This window comes from Ischnura elegans, chromosome 11, assembly GCF_921293095.1.
Source record: "Ischnura elegans chromosome 11, ioIscEleg1.1, whole genome shotgun sequence".
Taxonomy (NCBI): Eukaryota; Metazoa; Arthropoda; class Insecta; order Odonata; family Coenagrionidae; genus Ischnura; species Ischnura elegans.
In genome coordinates, this window is record NC_060256.1 from 31,753,667 (window position 1) to 31,776,408 (window position 22,742).

Sequence of the window (22,742 nt, forward strand, 5' to 3'; positions counted from 1 at the left end):
TCTACTGATGAGATGCTAAAAACTGCTCTGGAAGAGTCAGAATAAACTTACAGCAAGAGTTCTTACAATTTTTTACCTCTCTAATGAAAACCCAACCATTATTTTTTTTACTCACCAGGGATAATAAACTTCCCAGCGAGATTCAGAATGTTGCTGAAAGTGTGAAGAAGGTCAACATCAGCCAGCAGGTTTCACTGAATCAAGCCTCGCCATTTGGTCTACTATAACTATTTCAAATTTATTTTCATTATAAAATAATACAGCCCCTAGTTTATACTTTTAACGGTTACAATGAAGGGAATAGTACTTTCTAAGAGAACATTTTTGGTTCTCTTGAAATTCAGTGATTTTATCCTTTTCCAGAACATTTTTTCGTGTAGCTGCAAGCGACAGGTTTTGATTTCAGTTAGGAACTCCCTTCAGGATTCCCTTTCCTAAATAGAGGGAAATAAACAGTATCACCACATGATATCCGGAACGCATATCATTTGGCCTGGAATCATACTTTCCTAGATAGGGAAAAGCATTTATAAAATATTGTTTATCCTTATCCACAGGTTGCCAATTTTTTTCCTGTACTTACAGGCTTACTTGACATTAATTGCAAAAATGGCCAACAGGGTTATGCGAGGCAAGTTGTTCCTCTATTGTTACGTAGGGCCCTGAAATTTAGCATGCCTGTTTTTAATGCAATTGCTCCCCACCTCGGATGCAAATGCAAATAGTCTGTAGCTAGTATTGTTGGCCTTGTTGATTTTATGTCAAATCAAATAGAATATGCAAAAAAGCAAAAACAGTCTCCAGACATTTCGTCTTCGCACAAGGGCAAACCCTACTTTACTGACCACAATGATTATAGAGGAAGAGATTTGTTCCCGAATACTCCTCTCAAGTAGAAAATTCCTTTATTTTTTTTTCTGAAAAATGATTTCAAGGTAATAAATAATTATATACCAGTACTTTATGGAGTAAATTACCCCACATTCTTATATTAATCCAAATTACCGACTATGCTAAACAGTATATTTCCTGAGAAGGTGAACTGCTGTCTTCAAACCTTCTTTCTGGAACAGGCGAATCCAGTTCAGAGGATGGGATGGAATCATGTTTCAGAAAAATAGATTCTTCGTCGCTACTCGTATCACTATCTTCCCATACACCACGATCAGAACCCGATTCATTTTCACTTACGTCCAGTAAGGCAGCTAGATGCTCCTTGTGATATATGTAACCCCTTCCGAGCCATATAGCTAACAACACAGCCAATGGTTGAAAAGTTTGCTGTCCATGAGTCTGTCCTCAAAATGTGCTCATCTTCGACCGCCTTTATAAAAACTTACCTAATGGTAGGTAGTGGAAACATGATGTAAATGAAGGGAATAAATGTAATCACCACCACCACGCAAGGACAAATCGAAGCTCACCAAACATCAACAAATTTTGCTGATCAACATTCAGCCTGCCAAGTTAAAAAAACTGTCAGATTTCAGAATCGAACGACGCAACTTGGTAAATAAGTTAAGCTCCAAATTCCACAAACGGACGCATTGAAATTAAAGACAGACCCAATGAGAATAAAGTTTAAATTAAAATTCTGCTGATACTGATATTCATGAAGATGTCAGAGGGAAATCCAACACAAGCATGCTGATGTCGCAAAGTAGTAAAATATGGACATTTGCAACATGGAAGGCATAGGGAGTAGAGATCATGTTTCATTTAAGCATTTTAACATTTTAAAAACATATTTACTGTTAAATAGCAATGATGCAGGTAGGAGAAAAAAGTGACAACTGCTTCAAAGTGAGGCAGTCAAATTTGACCCCTCTGACCTCTAAGGTTAAAGTTAAAATTCCAACTTACCGTGCAACTATTTATTATAAAATTCACTGTGTTTACATCTTGTTGAAAAAGATTAAAAGTCACATAATTTCATTTTGATCAGTCCCCTACAGCTTTCCAGGATTAACACGTTGTGTACCAGGGTATTTAAATGCCTTTTAACCCTCTGTTCCTGCAGATTTTTAAGGCCGTTTTACACGGTACACGAAATTGCGCAATCTGACGTACGTGCGAAGGTGCAATCAAAATTGCATCATGTAAAGCGGTGAATTGCTAGAACACATGCGAGAATGCGTGGATGAAAGACGGCAAAATAGACCCTGTTCTAATTTCGTTCATGCCTTCGTGCAATTCCACGCCATTTTGGAAATTAATGCAGCTCTAACCTGCGCAATTCTGTGCCCCGTGTAAAATGGCCTTTAAACCTCAATCTTAGAACGTGCATAGTCATAGTAAAAATTCCATAACTTTTAAAAAAATCAATATTTTTTAATGCGACTTTGAATGTAGTACTCACAAATAATTTCAGCATTTCTTCTTCGTGTGATATTCCATAAAACATTTTCCTTGGAGTGGAACGTTGCAAGTTGAGTACACACACCTAGTCTCTTTCCTAATTTTTCTTAAAGCGCACACTTTGCATCTTCTGGTGTGGTACATATTTTTTCTTCCCCTTTCCAATGATAGGGATGAGATGATGTCTACCTATGTCTCTCAAGAAGCGTTGTGGGTGATCTCATGAAGGGACACCCTCTGTTGGCTTCTCTTCGCCATCCTCGTCCCGAGGATGACTCAACTGACTCTTTACTCACTGCCCACTCTTTGGCGATCTGGAGCAAAAATCCTTTGAAACAAATGCTACTTGAAACGTTTAGAGTTTTATAAACCCAAAAAGCATTGAAAAGAGCACAACTTATGAGCCACAGTACTACTTTCTTCGACCATTTCATTGTTTTTCTCATTATGGAGTAATAGGATAGGAACATATCCGCTCTGTCTACTCCTTTCATACACTCATTGTATTTCAAAATACACATGGGTTTTTTGACTGCCACTCCTGCGACCCTATCCTTAATCTTTTAGTTATCCATACTAGCATTGTGAATAGTACTTGTCATCCTAACTTCCCTTTTGTCTTTCCAAACCACAAGTAACACTTCACCTTAATGAGAGAACATGCTTTGTCCATTTTTCAAAGTTTTGGCCTCGCTCTTCAACGTGACAGGGAGTCTTGGGACTTATGGTTGCACAATCTCTTACTTTCTCCAAGAGTAGTTCTGCTATTTTTACACTATTATGATAATTGTCTTGATATATGATGCCAAAGATTGAGATGTGGCCGTGAAAGAGAAAGGATAGTTTATTCTAATTTTTCTCCTTCGGCTGAACATATTTCCAAATTACTAATGTAACCAGAATCACTTTCACAAACCATTCGGACTAATAACCCATATTGTACAATTTTAGCTGGATTATAAGCTTTGATTTTCAATCTTCCTCTCCATGGAATCATGGCTTCATTAAGTGACAACTCCTGCTTTGGTTTATACACAGTCTGAAAATTTTCAACTAAGTATTCTAGAGTGGGTCTTATTATATAGAGTTAATCCGTAGTATCTAAAAATTCTCCGTTATCACTGAAGTGCCATGCTTTCCATATCTGCTCAAATCCATTTCTTGTCAACAGTTCTCTAAATATGTTGGATGCAATGAAAGGATCTGTGCTACAATACTCCTTTAGCATGTCTTTCCTCACTTGACCCATCAGAATCAAAATAGCAAAGAATATTTTCATCTCAACTACTGTTATATTTGACCACCTCCCTGTTTTTGGCAATTATTTATATTTGTTTCTTTTGAAGGTAATACAAATTGGATTGATAGTACATCATTTCAAAAAAGATAGTGAGACTACGTCAAGGATACTGGTGGAATTTTCAGGTAATCGCTTCACTCCAGGTTGGCCCAAAAATTGTCTCTAAATCTATTTTTTCCCATTTAGTAGAACTTCCCACCAAATTATTGTCTTCCTGTGCACCCATATCGGAGTCGCTTTCACTGATCACTAGAGGAATAGATTTTCTAGTTTTCATATTCACCAAAATATCAGAATCGCTTTCACTCTCGTCGAAACTCTACCTCAAATGCAGCGCAACCTCTTCATCGTACTCTAATGGTACATTTGATAGATCATCTGCGAGCTGGTCTAACATAATTTCTTCTTCATGCAAAGCACTGCCTTTCCTAAGCGATGCCACTATATGAAATATTCCTGTGAATGCTTCTTACAGTACGAGTAGAGATGTTACGAACAAACCTTCTTGGCAGTAAAACCAAATAACAAATTCACTGAGACTCAAGGAAACACATACTGCTCCAGGCACAACGGGATAGCAAACTAATCCAAGTCCGACAAATAAGTAAGAGAGCTTCATTTTGAGTTGCCTAGTTCCTTTTGTCATAATTGTTTGTTAACGGAGCAGATACAGGGTGGTATCCAGAAGCAGTAGGACTGATTTTTTTCCGTGCGGGCAGAAAGATTGAGGGGGGTCTGCAAGATTGAATATTGTGGTGCGGAGTCTTGGGAACAATTTTCAACATGCGGCAGTCGCCTGCGTGCATTAGTTGAGTGTGGACAACTGTTTTAGTGACCTCCTGTTTAGGCGCCTCGTCGTTATTTGCGATGGAGCAAAATTTAGAGCAGCGGTACGCCATGAAGTTTTGCTGCAAAATTCGAAAATTCGCAATCGAAACCAAGTAAATGCTTACGCAGGCCTACAAGGATGATACCATGAGCCATTCCTTGATATTTGAGTGGCACAAGTTGTTTCGGGATGGCAGGGAGCACGTCGAGGACGACCAACGCGCCGGGCGTCCGTCAACCTCGAAATCGAAAGTGAAATTGATGTTGATTGCATTTTTCGACCATCATGGAATTGTCCATAAGGAGTTTGTACCTCGTGGACATTCTGTAAACGCAAGATTTTACGTAGAAGTGCTGCGAAATCGGATCACACGCGTGCGACCAGACCTGTGGGGCATTGGAAGCTCCACCACAACAATGCACCGTGCCACAGCGCGTGGATTATGAGGGATCTCCTGGCCAAATTTGGCGTTTCCACGTTGCCTCACCCCCCTTTACAGCCCTGACGTGGCACCACCGAACTTTTTCCTGTACCCCAGGATCAAGAGGCAGCTCAAGGGGTATCGTTTCGACACGGGGGAAGCGGTCCAAGCGGCGACGACGAGGGTGCTGAACAGCATTCCGGAGTACGACTTCCAGAAGGCCTTCACGACGTGGAAGACTCGCTACCAGAAGTGTGTGGATGCCCAAAGGGCGGTTTTGAAGAGTATTGAGTCGGTATATCAAAATGTTCAATAAATTAATTTTTTTAAAATCAGTCCTACTACTTCTGGATACCACCCTGTAGGTCCACTCGCTGACAGTGCATTTCGGCGGAGTGGTGACAGAGAGAAGGGCCAAGCTTGCCAGCTGAACCGGGGCACATGGCTTAACTCCCCGAAAATTATAGGGCAAGAGTATCGTGTTCCCAAAGAACCCTAATAAATAAAATAAAAACGATGAAAGAAGAGGGAAGACGCATAAGAGAGCAGCTGTTGAGATTGACGTTACTTGACATTACGGACAAACGGCCTCAGGTTAAAATATGGTTAAATGGCTACATTTTATACAAATACAAATACCTTTTTGAAAATTATGATACATCTACTCATAATAAGTAACAAAAAGTAACTGAAAAATTAGTACAGAATATGTATATCATGTTACATAATTTTTAATGTTGACACGTCTAAATGACGAGACTTTTCGTCATCCATCCGGAACGCTTGGGAAGACAATGACAAGAATTTTCGCCATCTGTATGAAATGTATTAAGGGGAGATGTTGTTCTGGGCAGCTAGGGTGACGAATTCCTTGCCAGTACATCCTTATAAAGTGAGTGTGAGAGAGACTAAGAGAGGATTCATGAAATTAAGAATTGACCTTGAAAACCAAAGCAAATGCAAAAAAAAACAAAGCAGTCCATCTGCCTGCATCCTGAAATTAACAAGGGAAAAATAAGTTTCACAAATTTTAACTATTAAAATACCAAACTTATTTATTTCATAGTTAAATGGCAATTAAATTTCCACAATGGCTATCTCCCAATAAGTCTTATAAGAGCAAGTGTATTTAAGGCACAACAGTATACAAGTCATCTCCAACCATGATCACCTGCCCTAGTACAAAAGATATAGGTTCTGTTCACTGCACTGTATAATACATATTTGTCTTTGCTAAATCAACAGTCCGGTCACATAAACATGTATGATAAAAAATACCATCACCATAGTTAAGGTTTCGGAATGGCTACAAAAACTGAGCAAAAGCAATACACAATAAAACATATGTTTTCAACATGAAAAATTATCTTATTACCACACATGAAAGGGAAGATACTACAACCAAATGGAGTACATATATGTACCTGGTCATATAATGCAAAAACCAACAAGGCTTTCCATCAAATCATAGTTTCACTCATTGTAATTATTTGTGACTTATTAATTAATAATGAAAAAAATCTTATTCACAATTTGCCAAAATAAAAATATTACCAACATATGCTTATAATTGTAGAAAGGCACGAAAAACTATAACAAGAAGAAGATTTTCTTCCTCATTTTTGGTTCATTATAGAACAATGTATTATTAATAGGAAAAAAATGGGCATTGAAATATATAACCTCTTTAAGATTCAATTGACATGAAATTTGACAGTGATTTACCTGAGCAACCAATTGGCTGAAGTAAAACCTCTGTAAAGGCTTGTTTACATGATACATTAACACGCTCGACTTAATGTCTGCTTGCATGAATAATTTTTGTGGACCGGAACGGAACGTGTACGAATGCATGAACCAAATAAGAACAGGTTCTATTTTCTGTGCATGCATTTGCCTAAGTTAAGTAGTTACACGGTACATTTTCGTGTTCATTCGCACGTTAATACCATTAGACATTTACTCGTATCCGGGTTAATGTACCATGTAAATAGGCCTTAACTCTTGGCTGTGCTAATTTTTTCTGCCACTGTAAATGGTTTGGCTAATTTTTTGACTCATCTATATATTCCTCAACACGAGCAAAATCTACAAAAGGCTTGCCATTGATATCTGAAATTTTTACGACTAATGGAATTTTATCATCATAATATGTTGTAGATTTTGTACGTCCACACTCATCAATTTTCACAAAATTAGAAACTTCTGTTCCTATGTTTGTTATCATAGAGAAAAACTCTTTAGGGGTGACATCTCTATTCACACAATGAAAAATTAGGTAACTTCTGATAGCTGCCTTATCGGTTGAAAATTTTACACCATCAAACCCATGATTTAGTATTGAGATTTCATTAGTGTACTTTTCATGACACTTAATGACTTCTCCCTCAGATATTTCAGAATTCACTTTCTCTAAAAATTTTTTTTTCCTGTCATCACCAACATTTATACCCCATTCTTTGTCAAAAAGTGATTCATCAAAGCCACTTCCTAAACTTTCTTGTGCCCTTTTTTTGTGCTCTTGATATTCTTTTTCCATACTTTTCAACTTCAAAACCTTAATTTCAAATATTAAGTTGGCAATGCTGTAGAAATCGTTTTCATCTTTGAAATCACCCACATTTGTTTCCAAATTTTTTGATGCTGACATAACACTCGATATACCATTAGCAACCTCACAGTGTTCTACCATTGGGAAATACGTGCACCACAGTTTTAAAAAAAACTCCTTAACTTTGAAACTGATCTCAATGACAAAATTCTTCAATTCAATGCATTTGACTTTCACATAAGAAAATACAGCATGAACATCATGCAGAGTATATTTTACTCCCCTGAAACACCTCTGTATTGCAATTACTTTCTCAATACCACCAATGGTTTTCCCACCAGCATTGATACTAGGTGCCGCATTTGAAATTTTTGTGGCCACCTGAATTCCTTTCGCCATCTTCCCTCCAGTTTTCAGTCCCTGAGCCAACTTCAATGGCCCACTGGCGACGCCAGCAAGTCCTCCAACAAAATTCAGCCATCCCCCAGCAGCCTCATGATTTGTTATACTTTGTCCATGCTTCCAGCGATCGACTAACTGACTGCCTCCCACAACAAGAGAACACCCAGATGCAATGGCCACACCTGTGGCCGCTAAGACACCGCCACCAAGCGCCAGGGATCCTAACGCAATACATGGTCCTATAAAATCAAGTGCATTCATGACATTCCCTTTAGCAGGTGACCATTTGACATCTAACAATACGTCACCTTCTAGATTAGCTTGGTAGACGCCATTGCGGGGATAGCACATAATCCATTCAGGATAAATATTTTTGCGAAGGAAGTCTTCCCAATCCCAGTATACTCTACCAATGTGGTCCACATAAAATATAGACCGTTTACACACACTCTCATTTCCATGTCTTGCTATTCGGACAACTGGAAAATGAATGCAATAATCACCTTTTTTCCCTATATTGATTAGTGAATTTCCAGCAAATTGTGAATGTAAGCCAAGCTTTTCGTATATCATTAGACCCAGTCTGGTGATGTCATATTCTTCACCATGTAACCTTATTGCCAATTCTAGACATAATCCCTCAAAATCATGAACTTTTAAAATTATTTCAGGATGATAATGAAATAACATAAACTGCTTTTGAAAGTTAACATCTAACAGGCGATGATATACATTCCCCTCTTGATCAATAAAACTCCGATTACCGTTATGCCGCACAAGAAATAATACAAGTTTATTATTTTTATTCTTCGGCTCTAAAATTTGCAAACGAAACTTAGAAAAGCCATATACCTGTTTATAAATCACATCCATGAGCTTTTCAACGTTATTGGTAAAAGTATGATCAACAAATAGAGCTTTTATTTCTTCCTCCAATATTTCTCTTTTTCCAGTAAAGCTTAGCCATGATTTTTTTTCCATATAGTACTGTTGTTGAAACGCAGCAGCTTTTAAGATCCATTCCTTATGCCCATGGACTCCAATGCACCTACAAAATAAGAAACAAAGGCTTTATTCATGGCAATTGCAATACTAGTTATCAAACATTAATAATGAGCACAATTAAAATACAAGATGCAATAAAACAAGGTTCAAATGCTCATCAACGGCAAATAATTGTTGGCAAAGCAAACAATTTTAAAACAAGTTTTTTTTAAAAATAACACGAAGATGGCAATATTCCACAAGTTTATTGTCCGTACAACGCGTTTCGACCGTTAGGTCATTATCAAGTACAACATTGGGTCATTGTTCTTGATAATGACCTAACGGTCGAAACGCGTTGCACGGACAGTAAACTTGTGGAATATTGCCATCTTCGTGTTATTTTTTTAAAAAACTTAGAATGTCATTCCACTACATAACGCCTGCTTCTGTTACTTTAATTTTAAAACACTACAAAAGGCAGTCTGAGCATAGCCAGATGGAAAAAACTTTTTTTTACGTGCCAATTTCATTTAATTTGGTCACATGAATTGCTATGGGAGGCTGATTAACTATTTCCTAATCTTAGGATTCATTTGGTTGCCACACAGCGATGTACTGGAGTTAAAGGCACTATTTATGTGGGTTCACAAAATCAATAGCATCTCATACATAATTTCAGTTAAGTGCAAATGTGATGTATGTATGATTTAAAAAGCACATTTCATGGTGTAACATTTTGTTCCAGACAAAATTCATTTGAATAAAATATTTGGTGTAATTTTACTTCAATGACTATTTCTAACTTAGGTTATTTTCTCAAAATAGCTACCTCATACATTAAATAAATTTTGAGTTCACACGAGATCCCCTAACTGATTCATTGAACACAGAAAATTTCTGGAAAAATGCTCCAGGATGTGCAGACAATCCACAGGAACTGTGGCGTATTCTTGTACTTGAAAATTTCCCAGCCCTGAATAGTTTTTATTCCCTTTTCTCAAATACTTTCTGTGGGGTATATTCCTAGCGTGGCTTGATATCTTCCATTAGTCGGTACTTTTTGGCTATAGCATGGTGTATTATTTTCACAGACAGAGCTAGCATTTGTACACAAATGGAAAATCTCTTGCCAAGTTTCAAATTTTAGTGATTCTTGTAATACAACTGTAAGATGGTAGCATTAAAAAATTCTACATTAATTTACAGAGGATTTGTAATTTAGTATATGTTCGTACAATTTGTGCATTGCTGATGACTCTGTAAAGTTATCACCGTGACTCGTCCCAGAATACTTATATAACTCTCCTCTTCTCCTGGTCGTGACCCCTGCTTCATTTGGTTGAGACTATTCTCCCGACTCTGGCACCGTTTTGTAGATTTTATCGCTAATCAATTTAAATTGATTAGCGATAAAATCATCAAGATATAATATGGTAATGTGTGAAAGGTTCCTGATTTGATTCTTGTGCATTGAGGCGTCATAACTTCAATTTAATTTAGCTAATGTTTCTAGCTTCATTATTTTATAGTTTATTGAGTATAATTTTATGTAAATAATTATTTCTACATTGTTGCTACCCAAAGGATTTTGTTTATATAAGTAAAAATTCATTCTAACACCGAGGACTATACAATGCGCATCACATTACGATTTTGTGTTCTTATTCCAGGCTTATATTTATAGAATCCATACAAATGTTGACACATCAGGTCATTTCCAAGAAGCGATTAAAACTTGAAACCCTGGCTATCAAACTGAAGTAATGCCAGAAAGCACAAAAAGTGCAAGTTTGATGCAAAAAAAAAACAGAATACAAGGATTGTAATTCCAGCCAAGAAATCTAAATCTGGAGAGGGAAGCACTGAGAAAGAGAATGTTTTGCAACCAAGAAGCCCAGTACATAAACATAAACTCTGCTCAGGAAAAAGCACGGGAGAGCTGTGTGAAGTGGAAGATCCTTTAGGAAGACACCCTGACCTTAAGGAATCTTCGGTAATTTAATTCCTCACATGACTCATAAAAGATACATATTGCAAAAGTGACTTGTGTTGACCATAACATACAGAAACATATTTCAGGATAAATAAATGATAAAGAGCTTGGACAGATCCTCAGGAAACGATTTGGTCAAAATAATGAGAAAGCGTGTGGGTGCAGATTGCAGGAGCATTTCTGCTGCACTCATTTCGCCTCTTTTTGAAAGTAAGTTTTATGATTGAAGTGTATTACATATTTAAATAATTTTATTTAAATTAGTATTTCCATTTATCCTCTAATGCACAGTAAGAGTTTCATGTATGTTGATACCACTTTTTCCATAAACAAAACACTTGAAAAATGGGTGAATTCCAGGAAAAGAGCATCATTTCACAGTTTCTGAGCCATTTGGACTCTTTCACCCTCAGCTGCCACAAACCAAGCATTGTTCTTTAAAAAAATTATATGAACAAGAGCCACATTCACTAGCCTACATGTTTGGTCTTAGATTTACTGACCATTATTTCAAATATATCCTCATGAAGGTATGGATACACTTATACTTATTATCTTACGCTACATGTCCAAAATCCCTCTCACAGAGGCAGAAAAAAAGTAAAACCGAAAATATATTCATAGTGACAGTCAAAACATCACCATTTTTATTTCATAGTATATTGGAGCACATATTAACTTTCAATTAAAAAAAAATTGGATGAGTTAACAACTCTGCCTTTTGGTGATAATTCTGGAAATAAGAAGTAATGTTTTTGAGCTAAAAAATCGGTTAACTAACAACTGTTGACATCATTTTGGCTAACATAACAATGCAAGGGGAATAAAAGACATTACTGTGGAAGCTATGTAAGTACTTGGATAGGCAAGGGGTCAAAATTTCATTCAAATATATTATGCAGTTTATGAGTTATGAATTTTTACCCTGTGCCCTGCATTCTGGAATTTGACTCCCACTATCACCACTTCCGAGCAAACATCTCAAACTTCGACTCCTCATATATTGCAAACTATGAGAGTGAGAGAGGAAATAATTTACACGGGTCATAAAATAGGTGATAGTAGCTAGTGACAAAAATTTAATCAAAATCTGAGTCGGTGGGTGTCATTTTTAAAATTTCTGGGTGATTTGACATGGAATGACCCCTAAATGATGCTGAAGGTGTGTTTTCATTCATCTCTATTAAAAAATTTATCTCTCCGTACCTTCACAGGTGCTGCAATGATGAACGAAATATATGAAGATACACTATTTGTTTGAGAAATATGTATACAACAGGCTACACAAGTGTAATAGACAGAATGTGACATTATTCCTAATAACAGGTTAAAATATAATGTGTGTTTTGTTATTCCTTTTCGATAAGAAAGATTGCAATAAATACACTTTTATCGTATGAAGTTATGGTAACTATTTATTTCAGAGTATATTTTACTTTACACCTCTCCATTTGTGGCATTAATATAGGAATATATAAGAATGAAAATACAATCGGAACAGCTTGTATTTTCATTCTTATATTTGTGGCAACAATACAGCAAAAACACCACTTTAAATGCATATTACTGACTCATACAAATATCATCCAAATGGTATACAAATGTGTTACGACGGTAATCCAAGAGAAATACAATTTGTAACAACTTTGGTGTTTCCTGGAACATGAATATACATAATACAATTGTTTTAAAGGACTCGATATTGTAAAACCACTGAAATACTAATGAAATACAAGGAATTTTGTAATATGATTGTACTGTTATGGTAATGCAGTTGTATTACAGATAATCCTGTTTCGGTTAGCTGTGTCATTGTGGCGTTTCGTGCTATCTTTTCCTGCCAGTGATGTACATCCTTTAGTTATATGATCAACGTCTTCTTTTTGCCACCCACATTTCTGCAATAAGTCACTTTCTATGTTATTGTTGAGGATATATTTCTCTACTCCTTGCACCTATCTCTTGTTCCTGAATGACAATGAGAAAGACTGCAGTTTTGTGAAGAAGTTGTCCTTTAATTTTAAGCCAAGTATTTGTAAATATCTTACAAAATTTCTGCAGTAATTTGAAACGCGGTGATAATGCTTCCGAGTAATTTCTTTGATCCCCAGTTACTTTTTTACTTTTCTATAATTTGAATAATGTAGAAGGTGTCACATTCATGTTTTTTTAACGTAATTTAATCACTATCGTGATTTAACACTTTCTCAGCTGGTCTGCATCAGATTAGATCCTTTCCTAGAAACTATTTACCTATCACATGGTTGGATTCGGTTAGGCTCCGCAGTAACTAGTGAGAATTCATCCTATCCTAGATTTTACAATTTTTATTGGCAAGGCTTATCACTAGTGCTTTTTGCCTGAGGTTAGTTTTAACTGCTGATTCCACTGGTCAACAAAAGCTCGTAGCCTTTTATCTTAAAATATTTACCTTTGTTTAGATTGCTCGTCGATTACAGACACTGGGAAAGATCGCCTCTTAAGTTTACAATTCTTGCAGGACCCTTGGTTTGACGTACCTTATGTGAGAATCCATGTCTTCTTCGTCGGTATGAGGGTCATCCACTGCTGCCAACAAGAGTTAGGGAGAGTATCCTCGCTTCAGTTAACGATTAAGTTCCCTCAAACTCCAAACAGCACACACCTTTCATGAGCATGATACCATAATACTACGGATTTACTAAGGCACATAGAAATGCAATGATAAAAATAAGTTACGTCGTGCCGGTTGGCTCAAGATGCGTTTCCAATGCAAAATCACGCACGTAAACAGTCGTGCACTGAGGTCACCTCAGTCTACGGTGGGCACCAGAGATTATGCCCCGTTTACACCACGATCGTCGCGACGTTGATCGCGACTACTGCACGTCTACACGTCTAAAAGTTACCATCGTAACTCAGTGCTGCCCTCGTTGTGGAACTGTGTCAGATAACAACTGACGACGACACTGCGTGAGAAAATTGAAATCCTGGAAATTAAGAAGCAAAAGAATATTAATGTTTTCATGTGCTAAAACTGAAGCTAGACCGAACTGTCGGTAAAACGTTAAAGAATATAGGTTTCTTTATGGGAATCTGTCCAAAGTTTAGCAATATTCGTGCGGTAAAGACAGTAGATATGTCTCCTTGCTACGTTCCAAATTGGAATATTTTGCTAACTGGTCACTTTATTATAATATCGACTCCATCCGGATTGAACGTGTCCAAAATAAATTTTTCAAATTAAATAATTGCGATTTATTAATCTCTTTGTCTGATTACATCACTTCATGTATTCTTTCCCTAGTTAATTTGAAAACTCTTGCACGACCAAGGATCCTCCAACAAAGGCATATTCCTCTACAAAATTATCAATTAATATTTAGATTGTTCCAATCTCCTTTATTAGTAACTTTTAATGGATCCCGTCATAGCTATATAAATCCTCACCTGCTTGTTTTTAATTACCATAGAGCAAATTATGTCTTCAACTCCCACCTATGATGAGATAAAACTAAAACTAGTCACAACAGTCCGTGAAGTCTTTAAGAAACTAGATTCTTCGAGAGAATATGTCAAAACATTCAAGAATATTCACGCATTAAAGACAGTACATATTGCTGTTATAATTTAACTAGAAAAGGCTTAGATTTCGGCTTGATTCGGCACAAGTATTGATATCTCCATGTCCTCATCTAAATGTTATGGTTATTTCTGGCGAATTTTATTGTGAAATCCTTCATACAATGATTTAATTGGTTAAAATTTTGTGCATGTTTGTTATTTTCCATCATCTGTGAATTATAATGTAAGGATACATGGTTATGGGTTAACCTGTAAATAACGAAATGCATAAAACTGGTATAGTACAGAATATCCGATATCATTTGGTAAATAGAACATCAGAAAAAACTTTCCCCTAACGTCCTTCCATTGCCTGCTGAATAATGTCTTCAATCGTTGCCATATATCTTTGATATATTAGAGTTATTTATGAAATATCAATTACTGTATCAAGATTGCAACGGCGCGAAAGAATCGTATATGCATCGATCTTCATTTCGATCTCTTTTTTTCTTGGCACACTAGCGCTAACGATCGTAAGTTCGGCAGTGTTAGGTACTAAGGCCTACGATGGTAACTCTGCGCGTCTACACGACGTTTTGAGGTTACGATCGTACGGATCAACGTCGCGACGATCGTGGTGTAAACGGGGCATAAAGTGATGAGCGATATATCGCTAACTGTGATTGAATCACCGTTAAGCGGGGATGCAAATGGCAAAAATAATCGATTATACGTAATAATCGATTATTTGCTTTCGATTATTGAATCGATTATGGACATCCGATTATTTGAATATAATCGGCGGGAATAAGAAGCGTGCTCACTTGCGAGAAACGAGAGCGAGCATATATTTTTCATGACAATCTATCCTTATATCGTAATTGGTGATTGAAAAATTTGAAAACAATCATAAGCAATAAAACAAATTCTAAATTTTTGATGGGAGAAAATATCTATTGTTGAAGGAAGAAATCATGAAAAATTAGCGAAAAAAATTATGGCCGCGTTGAGTAACTACATGATCATATGGAATACAGGGCCTAATTGGTCAAGGACGAACAATTTTTTTCACCGCCAATATGTAATAAAGCTAATTGGGCAACGCTTACCTAATAATCAATCGTAAATAAATGTATAACACCACGTAAGTGGAAGAGCCCAGACACCTCATCTGAAGCCGATTCACCCATAAGTCACTAAAATCCTTTGTTCGGTGTAAGCTCAGAAACGAAAGTGATATGGCACCAATAAAGAGTCACTTGTGGAAGTATTTCCACAAAAATTTGAGTGAGACTAAAGAAAAACAATTTCCTATAGTCATGTACTAATGGCATGAAAAACCTATTGACGATATCACTGTCAAGAACAAGACAAAAACTTAGCTACTTTATTACTACCACCAATGCCTTCGTAAGCTTAAGAAGGCATTGCTATAGAGCGTTCCACATTTAGTTGACAGTATGGGCTCTTAAGCCGATGTCCCACGGTCAAATTTGCGTCAAAATATTTGCATCAAAATTTGACGCAACTATGACGCGCACCCTGTCCCACGGTCAAAATTTTGTCCAACTGGCTTTTGGTCCTATCGTTTGTACAAATCACCGATTTGTACAAATGGATAGGACAGGTTCTAAATTTTCATCCAATTGGATGAAACCGACCAACCACAGAGAATCGATTTCCATGTTAATCTCCATAAGGCTGGGAGTGCGGTGTTGTCAATAACAGCACGAAAATTAATGCTGCGGTATGCACTGATTAAAAATTGCATGCTAATGTAGAAAGAGATGCTGCATTCATTCGTGCCAATATTTTTTCGATAAAAATTATAACAAAAGCTATAAAAAACATTTCCTTAAATTTCCGTCAGAAACGTGTATTATTTTACTTTATCTTCTTCTCGCAATTTCTGCCTGACCGTTGTCTGTATTGAATTGAATCTTCTGCAAAAAATTTTGCACACTATTTTCTCCTTGAAGGTCTTCACCAATTGTACAAACATTGAGTTAAAATGTTGTTATGCCGACGTAACAGCCTTTAGGATATGAAAATTTTGATTTTTGCAAGGTAAAAAGTATCCGCTTACCAACTTACGTTTCTTACGTCGTAGGTCCCTACATGCTGCGTATCAAATGTGGAGAAAACTAAAAGGTTATTTTTGGTGAAAAAATCATTAACTTGCATCAATTCTGAAGCGAGTTACAAGGTTTTGATCTTAAGAAAAAATATTACGGTGCCGCTGGGCCGGGCTTTTCTTGCGCGCAGAGGGAAAATTCTCGGGCGGAAAAGGAGTTTTTTGTCAATGCATACTAAGAAATGTATTTATCTATTCGTTTGATATCCTAAATAGAGAATACTCATACGTCGTAACAGCAGTGTTTTTATCTCAATACATTGATACACGAAAGTAAGCAAGCGGCTTGGAAATAAGACGCTTTCGCCTTGGGTGTTTAGGTCCCATCGCGGAAACCAAGAAAAAGAATATCTCATAATCTGTGCGAAACACTACCCCATCCAGTGTACGCCTTTTACAAAAGGGGGCTTGGGTTTTTTTCTGAGTTCCTTTGATAGGGTACCATAAAACCTGCACCAAAAGCGACCCTAGCCGAAGGGGCCGTGGGAAGAATTTACGAAGGCGTTCAATTTGTCATTGCATATTTTTGGAGTGAACAAGTGTTGTTTGGTCTGCTGAATTACAGAATTGTGAAGTGTGTTTTACACTTATCTTTGCTGTAACACGCCCAATCAATATGTCCGATACAAAGAAGAGGGGAAAATGTGAGAAGCTCATAAGCCGCGAAAGATAGTTGGTGCTCAAAGTCTTCTCGTACTTAAGGAAATCTCTCAGCATTAGTGAGGCCTGCCGAGAAGCTTCGAAGGCTACTGGGTGTTGGAGCTCACTATTTACAGAGTGAGAAACGAAAGCTCCCGGGGTCCATTGGTAACTCCTTCAAAAACTAAAGAAATTAGACAGCCTTACAAAAATTCGAGAGCAGTGATTTTCGACGGTTTGGTAAGATCGGGAATTAGAAGGAAGGTACATGAATCCTTCGTGAAAAATATTCCTCCGACTTTAAAATCCATCTTAAACTCGGTAAATATGGATAGTATTCTCCCAGATTTCAAAAGGACAACACTATATCGTCTTCTTTTGGACATAGGCTTCGTGTACGAACGCAGGCGGAAAAGAAGCATCCTTATCGAAAGGGATGATATTATTCGTTGGTGGCACAATTAATTATTTAAGGCAGCTAAAAAAATATCGTCGCGAACTCAGGACGAGTGTAACCACAGGCGAAAGTTGGATTAATGATGGACAAATAGTGAACATTAGTTTGCGAAACAAACAATTAGAAAATCCGCGTCAAGATTTCCTTGCTGGACTAAATACTGGGCTTGGCCCCCACTTCCCGAGGAGGACGATTTGCAATTATACACGCAGGAACGGAAAAAGGATTCATAAAAGGAGCATCGCATGTGTTTCTGTACAAAAAGAACTCAATGGATGGTCATGAAGAAGTGGGTGGCGAGTGTTACGAGAGATGGTTTGAGCACTCACTTCTTCCAAACTTACCCGAAGGATCAATTATAGTGGTAGATAATGCCTCTTATTACTGAAGGAAATTGGAATCCTTGCCTACTTTAAGGTGGAGGAAAGAGAAAATTAAGGAAATTATCTTTGAAGATGTCAGCTTGAAAAGAGATCTTTCATTTACAATAAACCAAGTACGGGAAAATTTTGAAAAATTAAAGATTGATGATGTCTTATACAACATCGCCTTTCATGTAATACTAGCCAGAGCCAAAAAATATTGCATAATATGGAAGGAATAGAAATTTCGTCTCATTCAGGAGTGGCGATAATTTTTATTATCCTTCAATTTATTATTTTTTACATTACAGATTATTCATTATTCTGCTTGTGCTTTGAACAAGTACGTGCATAAAATAACAAAAAACTTTTCCTCTTATATTGCAGCAAAGGTATTGTAATTTACGCTAAAAAATTCCTTAATTTACGTCGTCTTTCGTGCAATCCCGAACTCCTTTTTGAACTAAACCATTTTGGCGCTCTATTATGTGTGGTTGCATACGCTGTTAGGATGCCTGCCGGCGGAGCGGAAGCTTGGCAACACTGTTATCCATAAGGCCCGTACTGTCAACTAAATGTGGAACGCTCTATACCACTCATCATCCGGATCTAAGATTGTCAGAGATAAAATAACTTAATATTACAAGTTCAAAAACGAACTAAATTATTTAACACGCATCATGACACCCACCTTCAAAATACCACCATTACAGCATCCGCACAATCTCAAAATACGACAATAAAAACGATTCTTTGCATTTTATTTTTCACTCAATACAAATGAGACGGTGCGCGCCGATATCTTTAGGTCTTTAGCGTTCCTACGAGACGATTATTCTACCACGCCACAAAAAGAATCGCTTCACACTCAAATAACCGGTAGCGCAAGGTAGCGATTCAGGACAGAATAACAATATTCCTAGCTTACGCAGAGAATCGGTGAATAATCGAATACTTAGCCAGCGCACGATTCTTGAGACGATTATGCACCGATTATCATCATACGATTATGGGGCGATTCTTTGGGCAAAATAATCGTGTGCTGAAGGTTAGGCGCTCCCGATTCTTTTGTCCATTATCGTCAACAATGACGCTGCGATTCTGTGGGTGAGGAGAGGCTCATAGCCTCGCACCCACGTGGCCTCACACAGCGATAGCTGGAACCAGAATGACGTCACACGGGCTTTTCCCAGCATTCACACTTAGCCGTCGCGTTTTTTGCGCGCTTGAAAATTTTCACTTTTCATTGAATCGCGAAAAATAGATATCGCCATTAAAAAAATGTAAAAGCGTTAAATATATACTCCAGGAATAACAATATTTCCATTTTGGCAATAAGAAAATAATAGGAAACCACCCTATTTTACAGCCCATCCTTACCCACTCGTCTCCGCCGTGGCTTCACTTAGCCCCATCTCATCTAAAGAAAATTCAGGTTGCCGAAAATACAATCATTAGACGAATCATCGGCGCACCTTGGTTTATCAGCAGCAAAAACATTCGAAAAGATCTTTCGTCAACTCTAATTTAAACATCTCTGAAAAGTGCACTTATAAAAGTCGAAAAATCCTTTATTGCAAAATCTCTGGGACTGTGAACCTCCAATCAAACCTAAATACAGATTTTCTAAATGTGCCCTAAACCCTACCCATATTCCCACTCCCTAACTATCCCTAGCCACTATGCCATGACTCAATTTAAAATACAATCAAGTGATTTTCGCTGTCTGAAACCAACTATAAAAAACCTAACACCCAGGAGACAACCATTTTGGCTGGGAACTGTGGATCACAAAATCCCGAGATATACGTGCGAGTTTGTATCCCCGGAAATGGATTTTGACGCTATTCTGGCTCTTAAAAACTGGATAAAAGTAAATAAAAATAGCTATTTCTAAAGAGAAAATACTACGAAAAGTGAGAATTCCATACCTTATAAAATTTATTAGTGTGATATTGTTACATTGTCTATTTAGAGAATTTTTTCCTAGAAACTGCACTGAAATCTAAAAAACGGGGCAGACGTGAGACTGGCCGACAGAAGTGAAAACTGAAATAATTATTATCCATTATTTTTTATATAGATTTAATATTATTAAAGAACTAATTTCTCCAGTAATACTCATTTTTCAACAAAAATTGAAATTATTTTTTTTAGCAAACTGTTTATTATTAAATATATATTAAAAATACGATGTGTATGAATAGAAAGTAACATCATTTATATATTAAAATATAATATGCTTTTATTTATTTTATTTAATATGCTTTAAACCTATAATTGTTCGCTATGCAGATAAAATAAACTGCCTTAAATTGTACTGACCTGTATTTTTATAGCGTGTACACTCTTCTGCACGTTCATGCACGAGATCTTTATATTTAATGAACTTATACAATATACACTATAGATTTTTATTTTCAATTTTATATTTTTAAAACAAAAAGACTTTAATAGTCTATAAATTAACAATATATTAACAAAGTGTATATATTTTTCTCTATTAACAGTCTACAAAATAATGCGCACTGTATAGAAAAATATATACACGTACATTCTACGCTTTTTTTCACGTTCATGCACGAGCTCTTTATATTTAATGAACTTATACAATATAGATATTTATTTTCAATTTTAATATTTTTAAAACAAAATGACTTTAACAGTCTATATATTAACAAAGTTTATTTACTATACCTAGTCAGCCTGCGTAGTTGAAATATCCATTGTAAAAGTTTTTAAATTGTATGATATTGAGAAAAAAATCCTCCCCGGCGGGGAATCGAACCCCAGGTTCCCACGTGACAGGCGGGGATACTGAACGCTATACTACCGAGGATGTGATATTAAGAGACGAATTAAAGACCAAAATGTATATCTCGCTGTAGCGATCGCTGTGTCGGGTCGGTGACGCTCACGCGAATTCTATGATTTTTCCCCCATCCCGCAAAAGTGCTTAACGCCGCTAAAGAAGTTTTCACTTCAAAAACCTCCAATATAATCTTTTCAAATAGCCCATTCAAATAAAGCACCTGGTTCTCTTTCATCTCCTAACACCTTTATTTTATTTTTCATAACAAAAAGTAATTCTTTAAAATTCCCAATGTTATCTTATTTGCCCAAAAAACTCACGAAACTCTGCTAATTTACTCTACTCATCTAAATCTTCCATCGATTAAGAATTACTGCCATAAAATATACACGTTACCACAAAAATGTACGCAAATAACAGTGGACTAAAATAGTTGACTCTAGAGTTCGACTCATAATTAAGTACCCCTGTGTGAACGAAAGGGCTATTGTTGAGTATAAATAGCAGAAATGAGTTGTTAAATGTATAATGAAGTGCCGTTTGTGGACGAGGCAGTTGTAGCAAAGCAGGGGAAGTCGGTCTTTAGCGAGCGCGCCGTGTGCAAAATGTTGAGCAAAAGGTATTTAAACTGAAGCATTTGCTCCGGAGCATAAGGTAGAGCTTATTCATACCAAATGGAGCAAATGCTTATGCTCTTACCTTTTGCTCAAAGCAAATGCTCATGCTCCAAGCTTATGCTCATGAGCATTTGCTCAACTTTTATTCATCCGGCCAATGGGTATGTTGTAATCAAAGGTCCTATATGAGACGTAGAATTTTATGATAGCAAAATATTTTGGCTCAAGTAATCTGAGTATTTTTTATTATACCTTTCACATATGCTTCGCGATAAACGCGAACATTGTGGGGGCCCCCTAATCTTGGGGCCCTCGGCGATTGTCGACCAGCCGATTAGGCCAGACCGCCCCTGGTGGCGACACTACTTCGCTGACCCCTGGGTGTGCACTCGGTTCTCTGCAATACTCCGCATTCGTATCAGAAAGGATTTACACGAACCAATAATAATAACAAAATCAACACGAACGTATACACAACCGATAATAAATTTCCGAGAGTTCATGAGTTTTGTCTAACTCTAACAATTTAGGGGCTATGGAATCCTCTATAAAAATATTGTTCTATTGTGACGGAGATTCGTTATTGCGAATATTAAAACACGATTCCTCACAGAAAATAACTAGAAAGCTAGTTCACAGGTGATAGCTCACGAAACAACCGCTAGAAACTTCGGTTTTTGGGATAACCGAAACCGAAACCGGCACCTAGGAACGGCGCGTCAGAGTGGGAAGGGGGGGATCATAGTTTTAGGGAGTAGCAATGTCCGTCGTGTGATGGTCCCGTTACGGGAGAGGGCAGACCGCGAGGGTGTAAGCGACCGTGTGACATCATGGTGCATCCCTGGTGGCGGTGTTCCTCAGGTGACGCAGGCGGTTGGTGCGGCGGTACGGGACACGAAGTGCTCCAGACTGCGGGTTGTGGCTCATGTCGGCGTCAATGATGCCACCTTCCGTGGATCTGAGGAAATTCTAGATTCCCTCCGGGATCTGAATTCCGAAGTGAAGCGGGTGGGTGGGACCACTGGGATCGGCATAGAGCTTTCGATTTGTAGTCTTGTCCCGAGGATCGATCGTGGTTCTCTGGTTTGGAGCCGAGTGGAAGGCATAAACCAGAGGCTGCGTCGTTTCTGCACGGACATCGGAGCCTCCTTCGTGGACCTTAGGCCGGCAATCCGATCGTGTCGGATCCCTCTGAACCGTTCGGGAGTCCATTACACGGCCGAGTCGGCTAGTCGTGTAGCGAGTAGCATATTTGAGCACTGTAGGTCTTTTTTAGAGTAGAGAGTAGGGCAGAGTGTAGATATATTAGTGGGTTGAAAAATAAAGGGGTAAGT

The 22,742-nt window shown here is 37.4% G+C and overlaps 1 protein-coding gene across 1 annotated transcript; it reads right to left on the reverse strand.

Annotated features, from left to right (window-relative positions):
- Nucleotides 1-6,826: 6,826 nt before the first annotated feature.
- On the reverse strand, nucleotides 6,827-13,635 carry LOC124167942. Its single transcript, XM_046546008.1, has 2 exons — nucleotides 13,361-13,635; nucleotides 6,827-8,909 (listed from the first exon to the last, which is right to left on the reverse strand). Exons 1-2 carry the CDS (start codon nucleotides 13,375-13,377, stop codon nucleotides 6,953-6,955), a joined length of 1,974 nt encoding a protein of 657 aa, XP_046401964.1. The 5' UTR covers nucleotides 13,378-13,635; the 3' UTR covers nucleotides 6,827-6,952.
- Nucleotides 13,636-22,742: the final 9,107 nt, after the last annotated feature.